This window comes from Macrotis lagotis, chromosome 1 (genome assembly GCF_037893015.1).
Source record: "Macrotis lagotis isolate mMagLag1 chromosome 1, bilby.v1.9.chrom.fasta, whole genome shotgun sequence".
NCBI lineage: Eukaryota > Metazoa > Chordata > Mammalia > Peramelemorphia > Peramelidae > Macrotis > Macrotis lagotis.
The window spans coordinates 494,666,029-494,681,797 of NC_133658.1; the positions used below are offsets into that span (position 1 = coordinate 494,666,029).

At 34.2% G+C, this 15,769-nt stretch overlaps 1 protein-coding gene across 3 annotated transcripts in view; it reads right to left on the reverse strand.

Moving 5' to 3' along the window:
* Nucleotides 1–15,769, reverse strand: part of SH3BGR (SH3 domain binding glutamate rich protein) — a 102,921-nt gene that overhangs the window by 4,820 nt on the left and 82,332 nt on the right. The window contains exons 6-7 of one of the 3 annotated variants that reach the window (XM_074213858.1): nt 11,074–11,218; nt 621–1,105 (exon numbers count right to left, since the gene is read on the reverse strand). In XM_074213858.1, coding sequence (XP_074069959.1) covers nt 11,108–11,218 — 111 coding nt within the window. In that variant the 3' untranslated portion in view covers nt 621–1,105; nt 11,074–11,107. The other 2 variants (XM_074213859.1, XM_074213860.1) reach the window with 2 other exon arrangements.

Below are 15,769 nucleotides of genomic sequence, written 5' to 3' on the forward strand. Positions count from 1 at the left end.
AAATGCGGGGAGGGGGGATTAGAACGTTGAATGTCAAATAGAGAATTGCATATTTAATCCAATAGGTGATAGGGAGTCACTAGAATTTAAGGAACAGGGATGTTACATGTTCAGACCTATGCTTTAGGAAAATCACATTAGTGACTGAATGAAGGTTGAATTAGAGTGGGGAGAGACTTGAGGCAGATAGAGCCATCAGGAGGCTCTTTCAATATAGTACAAGCATAAGGCAAAGAAAGCCTATACTGCCCAATAAAAAAAATGGAGCATTTTTGAGAGATGTTATAAAGGTCAAATCAATAGATCATGGTGATAGGTTCAAAGTGGATTCATGAGAGAAGGGGCCAAATTTTTTATTTTTTCCTAAAAAGACTGGCATGCAAAGTTATGTGTATTTTTAAAAGAAAAGAAGAAACACTTGTACAAATTTATAGCTAGAGTGGTAAAACAATAAATCTCATGTAGAAGACACCATAGGTTACATCTGTCTTTTCAACCACACTTAAGACATCACCACTAATAGTCACTAATAAAGAATTAAATAGATTTGTGTACATTAAAAACCTATAAAACATAGTTAAAAACAAAAAATTAAAAATAGTACAATATCTATGGAAAATATTAGCCCATAAATGGTTATGTAACATGTAACTAAAGTACTGACAATTGATAATGTAAATAGGCAAATGAGGCTTCTCTGGACAAAGGTTTGATTTTACATCAAAAGCTTTTATTTAGCCAATTGTACACTGAAATATATTCAAAATTATTCTGACAGAAGCAGCATAAGGCACATGTATAGGGAACATCCTTAGAATCTCTTGGACTGAATTTGAGCTAATTCCATAGTTTAGAATAAATTTTTCATGAGACTATTAAGGTGTGCTCATTCATAACAAACATATCTATTTGAACCAAACATAAATTTATGTGTATATATCCATATTTTTTCCATAGATAAACAACATACATCTACCCACATAAATGGCATAGCAACTCCTCACTGTAGTGCTGATATGTTAAGAAATGTATCTAAACCTCAGGCCATCTCATTTTGCTGGGGCAATATTGATGAAACATTGTGGCATGGCTTGCACTTGACTTCCTAAAGGGAAAGGAAAACATTTAGGGAGAAGAATATTTTTAGGATATTCTTTGAATATATATTACAGTCTCGATTTTTTCACATGCACTAAATTTTCTTCTGTACTTACAGTAACCTGAAGGAGGAAAATTAAGTTTTTCATATAAGAAACTCACCTAGAATTAAATCTTATATCTACTTTCAGTAAGCACTACACTATAGCAGTAGTCTCTGAAGAGGTATATAATCTTTTTGAGATGATCCACAGATGTTCAGAAAGAAAAGGCATCTTTCTGTTTCCACCATTAGCATTTTCTGATAGAAGCTGCTCTCACATAAGTGAATATGATAAGTCGTCTTCTCTATCCTTCCTCTTTCATTCCTCTCTCTAAGGGGTAGGAAGTTGTATTGGCAGTGGGAACAGATATAGGCTAAGTGGAAGCAATGCTCAAGGATGTAGTAATCCCTAGGAGCAGCCAAGCCAAGTCAAGGAGGCTCAGTGGATTGGTAGAGGATGATACTCAATCAGTGTGCATTTTTTAATTACCTATAAAAACAGTGCTAGGTACAAAGATATAAAGACAAAAGAGAAACAGGCTATATGTCCTATAGGAATTTAACACCTTCCACAAGCCTTGAGGGACTAGTGAGATCATTTCCTGGGATTAGAGAGTTGGTGATCCTAATGGAGGATATGAGATCTCACACTATAGCTGTTGGCTGTTATTCCATCTACGAATTCTCAATACCTGAGAGCAGGTATTGTTCTCACTCAAATCCTTGCTCTCTCTTCACTCTCAAGCTCTCATACTGTCTTGTCCCTAAATTTGAAAAATTTTTCCCCTTAAGGAATTACTTCATTAGTTCCTTGAAGCTTACATATTATTTTATAAATATAAACAAAATAGAGGATAAAAGCTGGTAGGTACTAACAACCAAAGGGATTAGGAAAAGCTGCATGTAGAAGTTTGGGTTGAACTAAAGATTGAAGGAAAGTAGAGATTCTAAGGCAGTTCAAAGACAGAAATGGAAGAAAGAATATATAAGTAATAATATCAGCTTGGTTGAACTGAAGAGAATATGAAATAGAGAAATATGTAAAAAGACTGTAAAGTTGGGGCCAGGTTAAGAAGGGTGGTAAATACTAAACAGGATACAACAATGGAAAAACTTAAGAAGAAGAGAAACATGACTGGGAAAATTATTCCAAGAAAATATCTCTAACTAGGATAGATATCAAGATATCAAAAAAAAGCAGTAAATTAAGTTGGAAAATCATAGGAGACAGTTTAGAGTCCACAGCTGTGCAGGTAACCATAGAACAGATTTGTCCAATAGAAGGAAAAAAGTGAGATAATGAGTTTTCACCTTCTATACATATCTCAGTCCTCTAAGTTGATTTTCTCCCAGCTCTTCAAGAATTGCCTCTATCATTCCAACTGTGGTTGCTGAATGAGTCGGGAGATCCTTCAGGTACAACAAAAGAATATGGAAAGTGTTGATGATGTAGTTTACAGACAAGATGCCCTTGAGAACAGTCTCTATTGTGATCTTTGAGGTAGCCAGTCATCCAGTGCCACTGAATGTGTTTCTCAAGTGCTTGAAAGGAAAATTAATTCCCCACTGCAACCAGTGGCGGACCATTAGGACAAAGAGCTAAACTTATGAGATTTAGATACTCCTCATAAAAGAGGAAGATAACACTTGGATTGAACACAAACAGTTTTTTTCATGGACCCATTCAGTAGCCTAGTGAAGCTTGTGAACCCCTTCTAAGAATAATATTTTAGTGCATTAAAAATGCATGGGGTTACAAAGGAAATCTATCATGCTGAAATATAGGATTAGAATCCCTGCTGTAGACCTAGCTCAGATATCTCAGGACTCCAAATCCAAGAAAATGGGAAGATAACCCAAGATGAAAATGTTCCCACAAAATTCTGTAAGACTGAAGAAAAAAATTTGAAATCTAAGCAACAATGAGATCCATCCAAAAATTTTTATAAAGGAAGAGCTTCAACATTGTGGCTGGAAAGCATAATTTAAAAAAAAGTTGCCTTATTTTTTATGGGTGAATTAACTAAAGGATATTTAGAAAAGACCAGAAAAAGCTTTATAAGCAAACCCTAAGTGAAATGTTCCACCATGATTACTGTAATATGCTGATTTTTGTGTTTCATACAATAGTTGACAAAACAAATCAAGAAGACTCATTTCAATCATTCTTTTTTAGACTAGAATTCTACCTGATATCCTTAATCAAATAAAATAAAGGTCAATAGTAAAAGCCAAGTGTTTTGCTCAACTCCCAGTGATTTTCTACAGAAAACCAGGTGCTAATGATTAACAATATGTAATAGGAGCAAGATATGGTTGACATCAGTATGTATTTTGGAAATTTAAATTATAAATGCTCATAAAAATTAAAAAATTAAAATCACATTTTTTTTTACTATTTAAACATACATATGGATACTGACACATCACTCAGTTCATTGCATCAGACAATGAGTGTTGCCTCAATCAGAGACCTATTAAAATCTTTTAAAAGGATCAAGTTCTCCCACTGTACCCAGAGCCATCTCCAGTCATCCTGATCCATATCTGGCCACTGGACCCAGAGGACTCCAGAAAAGAAAGTGAGGCTGGTGATTTTGCACAGTCCTCTCTCATTTAAATCCAATTCACTTGCATGTCATGGCATGTCTTCTTAATGTCATGGTTCTCTTCAAACACAAAGTACAAAAAATTATTGTGATATATTACTGCATCACAAATTAAACCAAGGTTCTTAAAAGTAATGAAGCATTCAATCATGTCACCATCATTAAAAATAGTAACATTTTTTTAGTGAAAAGAATAATTTAGTGATAGCAAAAAGGGACTTTGAATCAGTTATAAATAAAAATTGTTTTTAAAAACTTCATTTCATTTTCTTATCTTAATTCCCATTTGGTGTATATTTTATGATGTACATATATATATGTACAGTAGGAATTGTATATTGTATACAAATTGTATATTGTATATTGTATACAAATAATCATATATTAGAGATGAGATCTCAAAATATTTTTATTGATACAGGTATGATCAAATGTATGATAACAGATTTAGAAATACAAAACTGACCCTCAGGTCTAGATTTTATTAACTCCTGGATTAGGCTATGAAATTATTTGACAAAAATCAAGTTTGTAATTAGGCTACATTATTTAATATTTAATGAATCATTATAATAAATATTTAAAATGTCATTTTAAAATAATACAATTTTAAAAGAAATATCAGTTTTATAAAATGAAAATATCTGGTTGAGATCTGAATGATGTTTATGAATATTTATTGATTTTTTTTGCCTTTTCTATCATTAATAAGAGGGTAAAGAAAGCATACAGTCACATTTTGTTTTATAACCATTCAAGTGATGGAATTTTTTTTGCAGTTAATTACTTCAAGTCAATTGTCAACTTCCATTTTTCCAGAAATTGGTTCTCTTGTAAGAAACAGCAGAGCTTTAAGAAATAGCATGAAAGACATGGGTTCTATTTTCAGCTCTGACAGTAACTAACCATAAGACCTTGAGCAAATCACTTAGCTTCCTGTGTCTCAGTTTGCCTATCTATACTTTTGTCTCACCTCTATGCTAAAAAAAATTTTTTTAAAGTATGACTTTCTCTTAATAACAATCTACAAGAAAGTCACAACGATTTCTAAGATTTTTAGAAATTATAATAGCTCTAAGTCTTTGTTTTTCAAAATGGAGTTGTGACATTCATGGGGAATCACAGAGTTTCCAAGGTTTCAAAGTGTTCAGATACCAATTCCAAATAGATTCTGAATACATATTGGTAGTAACGATATTTATTTGCAAAATTTGTATTTATTATCATAATTTATCAAGTCTTATCACCAGTATTTTAGTTTTTTTATCTTTGCTTGTTCTATGCTATCCTCTTATCTTTCTTTATTTCAGTCAGCATTTTCTGCAGACCTGTTGTGTAATCCTTATGGTCCTCATTCCTGTTTTCTTATCATCACTTAAATAATGATAAGAAAACTGATTAACTTCTTTAAATCTCTGCTTTCTCAATATGGATGTCAAAGTAATATTCCTGAAAGCACAGTTCTGACCAAGCCATTTACCTGATCTGTAAATTTGAGTGGTTCCTTAATAGCTCTAGGTTCAAATATAAACTTTGTTTAGCACTTTAAGCCCTTCAAATCTAACCTATCTTCATTTTATTATTTTTCACATACTCTTTATTCCTGTCAAACTGACCTTTTGCCATTCCCTGTCCCCTCTGCCTTTGCACTGGTGACCCCCATGCCCAGAATATATTCTGTTCTCACACCTCTTCCTATCCTGAGTTACCTTTAAATTTTAGCTCAAGCATGAGACATTTACTGATCTGACTATTTTGCATTATCATGTATTTATTTTGCTTATTCTTAAGTTAAACAAATAAACAAGTTTTTATTAATTACCTGCTATGTATTGGTACTAGAGGAGGCACTGGGTATATGAGTACCAAGAATGAAATGATAACACTTGCAATGAGCTTTGTGCTGAAATGTACGGTTTTTTCCCACATTTTTTTCCAATAAAATGTAAGCTCCTTCAAGGCAAGGACTGTTGCATTTTTTTTTGGCTTTCACCAGAACCTAGCTAAATACCTGTTGATTGATCACTTACTTAACAAACAAAATAGAAGTATTAATTGTTTCTGTGGTCAAAAGAATGTAACTACTATTAATTTTTATTATTATTTATTAATATTGATTTTTGCAAAACAATGGGGTAAAGTGACTTGCCCAAGGTACACAGCTAGGTTATTATTAAATATCTGAGGTTGGATTTGAACTCAAGTCCTCCTGACTCCAAGGCTGGTGCTCTATCTACTGTGCCACCTAGCTGCCCCATGCTATTACTTTTTTAATGGACATTTTATATGGTGTAAACACGGTCACTAGAACTTTAGTACTGCCAAGGTAATGGAGATAAAAATTCTAGGGAACAGGCAACAGTCACTGATGTCAGGAGGATACAAGAGAGAACATATTTCATGGTACTTATATATTTCTTCAGGTCATTCATATTAACCACCAACTGAAATGAAGGACTATTTTAAAAATTTGTGAACTAATTTTTTTTTCTTTATTGTTGATATCTGTGACTTCATCAAAGAAGGAAGTTCCTGGTGAGGGAACTCCTTCTACCACTGTAGGTCAGCAAGCAAGGCAGGACTTGAACACAACATACCCTGACTTCTCTCTCTGTCCTGCCAATGTTGCTCCTCAGTGATATGTTATATGACTACAAGAACTTTCTTCTTTAGTAAACAATGGAAGTGGTTATTTTTCCTTTTAAGAAAAAATTGTTAGGGGCAGTTAGGTGGTATAGTGAATAGAGAACCGGCTCTGGAGTCAGGAGTACCTGGGTTCAAATCCAGTCTCAGACACACTTAATTGCCTAGCTGTGTGACCTTGGGCAAGTCACTTAACCCAATTGCTTTAAATAAAAAGACAAACAAAAAGCAAAAAAGAAAAAAGAAAAAATTGTTATTTAAAGCCACAAAATAGCACAAACTTATCATGAATAATTAAACTCTTTCATTCCCAATACGATCTAGAACCAGGGTTATTACATTATAGCCCTAACATTTTTAGGTACTCACAGGTCAGCTAGTACAGCTCCCCTCATTTTACAGATGCAGAAGGTGAGGTCCAGAATTTTCCAAGGTTATGGAAGTAGAAGTGGAAATATGAATACAGATGCTCTACTTCCAGAATCATATATGTATATAGGAATATACTTATGTAGTTTTTTACTTCAGTGTCTTAGGATCACTATAAAAATCAGTCTTCACAGGAATGTAGGTATGAGTTTCACATACTTCTGGCATGACTTTGATAGATAAATTCCCCATGTTAGGGGAAGAGGGGTAGGGAAGGGTGCAATCTGTGACAGTCTGCCACTGTCACTAGCAGTAGCAGTAAGGACTGAGAGAATGAGATACACAAAGAGTAAAGGATCAGAGGTCTAAGACTAGAGCTGTGTGACCAAACAAAATATAAGCCACCAGCCAAAATTATATTGCTCCTGAGATTGGAGCCAACTCCCTTTCTCTCTGTTGACCTTTCCCAAAGGGCAGTAAATCTATCACCATGAAATATATCTTCATTCCTGGAGAGTTTATTTCCCATTTCTGCTTACCTATCTTTAAAGTTTGCTTTTAAGAGAGTCGTTTTCTTTCTGCTCTGAAGTTGTAAATATAGATAAATAATTCCCTTTCGTTTGCTCCTATGCCTCCAGCTAAAGAAAGATAGTATTTTGTTGGAATAAAACGAAATGTTACATCTCTCTCTGCTCCTGGGTGGTTCACTATTGTCTCTTTCATGCAATCACACACTTAGACTAGCCATGAAATGGTTAGTCATTTTTATCACAAACACTTTTCCTTAAATACAGGTAAGTATAAAGGGAAAATGATCTCCAAGAGATGAAAATAAGTTTTGGGAAGACCAGGATACTCCCCTTTGGGAGACAGAGAAAAGAGGGGCACATGATCAATCAACAATTTCAATCTCAGAAGACCAAATGGTTTAAGTAACACTCTGCTTTGTACTTCCTGTGACCCATTAGACTCTGATCCTCCAGATCAGGGGTTGTTTTTTGCCTTCCTTTTTGTTGTCAGTACTATTTCTCACACACACACACACACACACACACCACACCACACACCTACACACATATATTAATAGGCTCTTAATAATGCTTGTTGGCTTGTCTTGACCTCTTTGGCATTGTTTGGTCCCAAAACATTGGTCCTAGCATCTCAAACTTAGCTACTCATGACTCTGTCTCTTTTATCTTCACATAACAGAATATCTCCTGCTTCTTGTTATTTTGAATCAGATTATAGTTTTCCTTAGCACAGGAGGTTAACCCTATAAATAATTATTTATGTCTATTTTATTGTTGTACTATGTTGTAATATGTCTATTATTTGTTGTACTGGATGTTTAGTTAAACCTAGGAGAATAAAAGGCTCAATATATAGATAAATGAATAAAAGTTTATTGTAAAAATTTTTTTCTCAAGTTTACTTAGTTTATAAACTGGAGTGAGTCTTAGGGCTACTAATTAACAGAATGCTATTTTGTTAATTTATGAATAAATGTAAAGACATATTCATTGATTACCCTAAATGGCAATAAATAATGTAATTTATTACATAGGAAGCTAAGAAGTGAGGGTCTGGTGTGGTTGTGGACCATAGCAGTATAACACATATTCCTCTCAGTTTCCTGCCTAGGCTACCCATGAGGAGAGTCTTTAAAACTCTACTACCTAGATAGTGTGGGTCTATATAATATAATAATAATAAATTATATAAAAATATTATATAAAAATATGATTAAAAAATAAAATATTATTTAAAGTATATATAATAAATATAATGAAATTTAGAATATAGATACTAGAGATAGCTGGTAGTATAGTATTATAAAGCAATTGGCCTAGAGTCAGGAAGACCTGAGTTCAAATCCAACTTTGGACAACAGCTGCATTACCCTAGACAGGTCATTTCAGTTTTATTTGTTTCAGTTTATTCAACTATAAAATGAAGATAATGATAGCACCTAACACATTGGATAGTTGTGAAGATCAAATTTGTAAAAATTACTTAGTGCAGTTCCTAGCATAGTAGTAGACACTAAGGAAATGTTTATTCCCCTTCCCACTAGCAGGTAGAAAAACCAGGAAAGACCATGCAAAAAGTAAAACTTGACCTGAACCTTAAAGAGAGTTAGGAATTCCAAGAAGTGGTATAGAGTATATATTCTAGGATTGGGAGACAATTAGTGCTAAGGCATGATGTTGATGGTAGAAGGAGGGTCATGTGTGAGGGAAATAAGGAGGTCAGTTTGACAACAGTAGTTTATTTAAATCAGGGTAATATGAGGTTCCCCAAAATCTTAGCATAGTTTTAAACTAATAAAGCTGTAAGTAATAAAATGGTAAAAGTAATATATACAAGTGGTGAAGAATATTAAATGACAAACTGAAGAGTTTATATTTTATCCTAGAGGTAATAAAGAACCACTAGCTTAATGGGTAGGGGAGTAACAATTTGGGGAAAGCACTTTAATAGCTTGTGATGAAGATGAATTAGAAAGGGTAGAGACAGACACAAACCATAATTAATAAGATTGCAATGATCCAACCAAAAGATGATGAAGGCCTTAACTATTATGATCATCTTGTGAATAAAGAGAAAGGCACAAGGAAAGAAATATCTATGGTTATCAACAGAATTTATCAACTGATTAGCTATATGTGAAGAGTGAGAATAAGGAATTAAAAATGATTTTCTGGAAAGATTATGAAGCCTTCAATAGAAATAACAGAGTTCTAAATAGAGGAGAATTTTCAGGAAAATATTGTGTTTTCTGTTTTGGAATACTGAGTTTGAAATGACATCTTGTTTGAAATATTCGATAGGAATTGACAATGTGAGAATGCAGCTCAGGAGAGAGATGAGGGGTAGATACATATAGATTTGGGAGTTAACTACATAGATATAATTTAATCCATATGAGTTGAAGAGATCACAAATAAGACAAAAGAGAAGAGCATTCAAGAAAGAAATTTAGGATACTCACATTTGTAGGATATACTATGGATACTGTTCTAGCAAAGGAAAATGAAAAGTTGTCATATATCTTTTTACTTTTCAGTATGGAAAAAACAAAGGGTAGCAATATCACAAAAATACAGAAAGGAGAGAGTCTCCAGGAGGAAAAGGTAGTCAATAGATGATTCAGAGAGTCAAAGAAAGGTGAGAATTAAAAAAAACTATCATATTCATGAATTAAAAGATCACTTGGTAACCTTAGAGTAGTTTCAGCTGATCTATGAAGTCCAAAATCAGATTGCAAAGTGTTAAGAAAAAGGATGGCGACAGCTAGGTGGCGCAGTGGATAAAGCACCGGCCCTGGAGTCAGGAGTACCTGGGTTCAAATCCGTTCTCAGACACTTAATAATTACCTAGCTATGTGGCCTTCGGCAAGCCACTTTAACCCCATTGCCTAGTAAAAACCTAAAAAGAAAAAAAAAAGGATGATGATGAAAAAGAGCCAAGGCAATGAGAGTGGACGATTTTTACATGACTTGACTGAAAAGAGGATGAGAGAGAAAGAATAAAACCTAGAAGAAATGATAGAAAAGGTTTTCCCCAAGGATGAGGAACAACTGGGCATGTTTGCAGGAAGACTAAATGGGGGAAGAGATGAAACCAAGGAGAGAGAGAGGAACGAAGGGAAAGAGGAGGAAAGAAGAAGAGGCAGAGGAGTAGATGAGAGGAAAAAGGGGGAGAGGGGAAAGGGGAAGAGAGTGGCGAGAAGAAGGAGAAGAGAAGAAAAGAGGAAGATGGAAAAGGGGAAGAGGAGGAGAGATGGAAAAGATGAAAAGTGGATAGGATCAAGAAGACAAGTGGCAGTTTTGTCAAGGACAAGGATGACTTCTATCTCAAAGAGTAGCATAAAAGAGAAAAAGGCAGGTGATAATAATAGTTTTGAGATGAACAAGACAACATTTTCTGTAAATGCAATATTTTCTCAGTATAGTTTAAGGTAAGGTCTGCTGAGTGAAAGGGGAGAGAAGGAAGTGTCAAGGATAGGGGAGAGAAGATAAAATGGAGAAAAGCTGCTGTGGGGAATGTTACAAGAAATCCAATAAAGAGGAGTAAAAGAATTAACTTGTTTCAATGAAAGTTCAGGTATGAGAATAGTAACAAAGTTCTAATGAACCTAGTATAACATGGTTGTGTGACCTTTAGAATTTTAGAACCAGCGCCTTAGAAAAAAAGACCAAGACACATTCAAATGACCTGTGTTGAGATATGTTTTTCTGACACTGGAAATGTAAGATCAATGGCTCATCACATCATTCCTAGGATAATTTTTTCAAGCACACAAAATACCTGTCAAACTTGAAGAAATGAAGTGTTAAAAGAACTAAGAATCTTCTGCCTCTTCTTCCTCTTCTCCCTCTTTTTCTTCCTCTTCTCCTTCTTCTTTTTCTTCCTCTTCTACTTCTTCTTTTTCTTCCTCTTCTGTAGTCCCCTCCTTATTTAAATAAAGGATAATACTATTATTTATAAATATTCATCAAAATTAAAGTAATAAAGGGAACTGAAAAAACTTTGACCAAGAAATGTACAAAAATAAATTTCCCTGTCCTTTGAAATAAGATTCCACAATGTGGGCTTTTACTATGTAGAAGTATAACATAATGCTTCCAAGATAAACCCAGTATATTTCATTTGTTTTTCCTTTGAAATGTAGTTTGGGGGAAGCTAGGTGGTGCAGTGGATAGAACACCAGCCCTGGAGTCAGGAGGACCTGAGTTCAAATAGGGCCTCAGACACTTAATAATTACCTAGCTGTGTGGCCCTGGGTAAGTCACTTAACCCCACTGCCTTGCAAAAACTAAAGAAATCACTAGTAAAATATAGTTTGATTCATAATATTAAACAAATAGATTATATAAATCAGAGAATCCTTTTACCTAGAACATTTGCTTGGAAAAATCTGAAAGTCATAACATAACTAATATGGGAATATGTTTAGTATGACTATACATGTATAGCCTTTATCAAATTGCTTGCCTTCTCAATATAGAGGGAAGAAAAAGAAAGAGAGAATTTGGAGCTCAAAGGCTTTTTAAATGAATGTTAAAAATAATTTTTTACATGTAATTGAAAAAATTTAAATAGAAAAATCAAAAATACAGTGTAGAAGACAGATACTAGTGGGAGGCAGTAAAAGAAATTAAACATTGTTATATTTGACCAAGCATATTCAATTTAGGACCTACTATATCCTACAGCAAAAAGCTAAACATTAGACCAGAGTAAAAAAGTAATCCTAAATCTGACTAGACATTTAAGTTTTAGAGTAAGTTTGCCTAGCACTTAATATTGTTTACAAACACAACTTTCCTGACATCACATTTGTAGACTATAATATTAATGTTCATGAAACCTTTAACACTCTACACAATTCCACAACTTCCTCAAATATAAATGATAACTTCTCTACCTTACTTCAGCAACAATCAATAAAGCCTTTCTTATAGTTTTCACCATTTCACAGAACTGTACCAGTTCCAACAGTCAGCTAGGATTTCAAAATTCTACTCTTTAAATATACATTTCTACTTACTCACCTCTCCCATTAAACCTTTTCTTATATTTCAATTTCTCACCCTTTCTTTATCTAGTCTTAATCACTTTATTGATTCAGTAGCCATAATCCTAGAGTCCTGATTCCACCAACCTTCTACCATTCCAGAATTTTCCATCCTTATTCCTGGTTAGTTATTTCACCAGAATTAGAATTTATCTCTTGGTAATTTAATTTCATATTTGCTGATTCTCTGAGAAGCAAAGGCATTCTCTTATAGTTCAAAAATAGCAGATGCCTAGACTCTTACTTCACTAAGAACATGACAAATTGATACAAACTCTCTCAATTTGGTCTCCCTACTCTCCTTAAAATTTCTCAGGATATTAATTCATTAAGATATTGCCAAAACTGCATCAGCCTTCTGGGGAATGCATTACTTTTCAAACATTTGCTTGTGATTCCAGAAAGTTTTCCTTTACTAATTTCTATGCCTTTACTGATCTCTAAACCCTAGTTTGACACACACGGAGACTTTTTTTGTCCCTGTCTTATCCCTTGTCTCTAGAAATTCCTGATTATCTTTCTCATTTCTTCTGTCACTGACAAGGAAATTGGATTTGAATCTAGGATTCGTTTCCTCTTTCCATTTTTGTTGTCAACCACATACTCATCATTAAAATGGGTTTTCTGTTTATAAAAAGACATTATAAAATCATAAAAAATATACTAGAGTAAGTTTCATAGAGGACATGGAAACTGGGGTAAGTCTAAAAGGAAAGAAGAATATCTTTGGAAAAGAAAGGACAGATCTAGCATGTGAACTGGATTTGAGTGAGGGGTGCTGTGCCAAGTCACCAGTCTCACTTTCTCCTTCAGAACCATCTGACTCCAGTTGCCAGATATGAATCAAGACATTTGGAGATGACCCTGGATATGAGGCAATCAGGGTGACTTACCCAAGATCAACAGCAGGTGGAGTATCAAGTGTCTGAGTATGGATTTGAACTCCGGTCTTCCTGACTCCAAAGTCAGTACAAATAAGCTACATTTGGGCATCTAGGTGATACAGTGAATAGTGTACAAGGCCTGAAGTCAAGAAGACTCATCTTCCTAAGTTCAAATCTGGCTTCAGACACTTATTACCTATGTAATCTTGTGCAAGTCACTTAACCCTGTTTGCCTCATTTCCTCACCTATAAAAAAGCTGGAGAAGAAAAAAAGTAAACTACTCCAATATCTGCCAAGAAACCTTCAAATGGGGTCATGAAGAGTCAGACATAACTAAAAAATTTCTCAGCACCAAAATATCAGAATTAAATGAGAGCAGAACAGTGGACAATTCCCTTTATCTGATCATAGGATGTACTAAAAGGAATTCAATGAAATATAAATGCAAAAGTAGGCTGATGGAAAATTGTGGAAGGATATAAATAACAGCCCATGGAATTATAATTTTTTTGTTAGGAGCCACTGAAGGTTTCTGGCATTCTAATATATACTAGCTTCTAATATATCACTCAAATGAAATTGCTTTTGCCAAAGCTGCTAACAATCTATTAATTAACAAATTAGATTATCTTTTCTCTGTCTTCAATCTTTGTGATATTGTTATCAGTCTCTGTCCTGGATATTCATTCTCTCCTCTCTGTTTTTAGGATGCTACTCTCTCCTAGTTCTCCCATCTTTTTGACCACTTGCCCTCCTTCATCAATTGCCTTCTATACATTTCAAACTTGATTTCCCAAAGACCTTTCATATAAAGCTGTACAAAAATAAACTCATTATTTTTATCTCCAAATTCCTCCCATCTTCTAAACTTCACTATTTCAGTAAAAGACAGTCTTTTTTTTACTAAAAGTTTAGTATTGCAGGTCCATAAACTCCACAATTTCTGTGATTTTCTATTCTCCATCATATTCTATATCTATATATCTATTCTATATCTATATATCTATTCTCCAACACAGCCTGGCAAATCTTGTGATTTCTATTTTCACAGAATCCATCACATTTGACTCCTCACAGCTTCTACCTTGGTGTAGATTCTAATCACTTTTCCTCTAAACTATTTTCCTGATTGGACTCCTTGCTTTAAATTCTTTCATAATTCAGTCCTTCCTTCACTCTGCTGCCAAAATTATTTTCTTTATGTGTAAACCCAAATATGTCACTGGTTCAATAATGCCTTTGGAATAAAATAAAAGCAGTTGTGTTTATCTGTAAAGTCCTTCATTAACGTGGTCCTACGTTTCCAGCATTACTCTCAACCCACATTCCAAAGTCCAGACAAACTGATATCTCTAGTCTTCATATATGCACTCAGTTTCTCATCTCCATGTCTTTTCACTGGCCATTTCCCAGGCTAGTGTAGTTCCCTCCTTTCTTTTGCTTCAAAGAATCCCTCTCTGCTTTCAAGAAGTAACTAAGCATCAGTTTCTACATGAAACCTTTCTTGATCCTCCAAATTGCTAGTGTTCTAGCTCTTAAACTATCTTTTCTTGAAATATTTCTTGAAAATACTTATATTTTATATATTTAAATTTTTATATTTATAATGGGGGACTGGCTAATGACTCAAGCTCTTTTGATCAAAAACAAAGTGTGAATGTCTGTTGCATGGACTTTTCAAGCTATATTTTATAAAAGATTTTTTTTCTCTTCATCTAAGATAATCTTGTAGATTTGATTTTTCCTCTTATAGAGACAATTTATTATGTAACACCACTTCTCTTCAACTCACATTAAAATTCAAAGGTAGGGAATGGCTAGGTGACCCAGTGGATAGAGCACCAGCCCTGGAGTCAGGAGTACTTGAGTTCAAATCCAGCCTCAAACACTTAATAATTACCTAGCTGTGTGGCCTTCAGCAAGCCACTTAACCCCCATTGCCTTGCATAAAAACTAAAAAAAAAAAAAAAAAAAAAAAAAAAAAAAAAAAAAAAGGTTGGGTTTCCAAAGGGAAGCTTCTACTGTTAGGGTTCAAAGATACAGTTCTTCTAAAACAATTGCTCATAAGCCACCACTACTGTGTTTCTCATGAACAGCTAGTACAATAATTAGCTCTTAACAGATGCATTTACTCAGATGGCAAATTAAAACAAATTATTTTTCCCATAAACCTGGGGCACACTGGCCAATATACACTCCTATCAAAAGAACAGTTTTAAACTTAGAGCATAGTAATAAATGAAACACACATGAGAAGACACACAGGAAAGCACTCACAATCCCTTCTATAGAAAGGTGAGGAAGTACTTCCTATCTTTACAGAGTCCTTATGTAGAGTCTTTGTTGGGCAGATTTCTCAACATCTGCTCCTCTCCATGGCTCTCTTTTCAGCTGCTTCCTGTTCCTCAAAGCTGCTTCTCAGCTTTCTTAGTTGACTGATTTTCTGTTTCTATATTTATCTTGGCCCCCTCAAATGTGTGAGTTTCTGTCCTCTCAATTGTGCATCAAACATTCTCAAACTGATTCTTTTTTAATTATAAA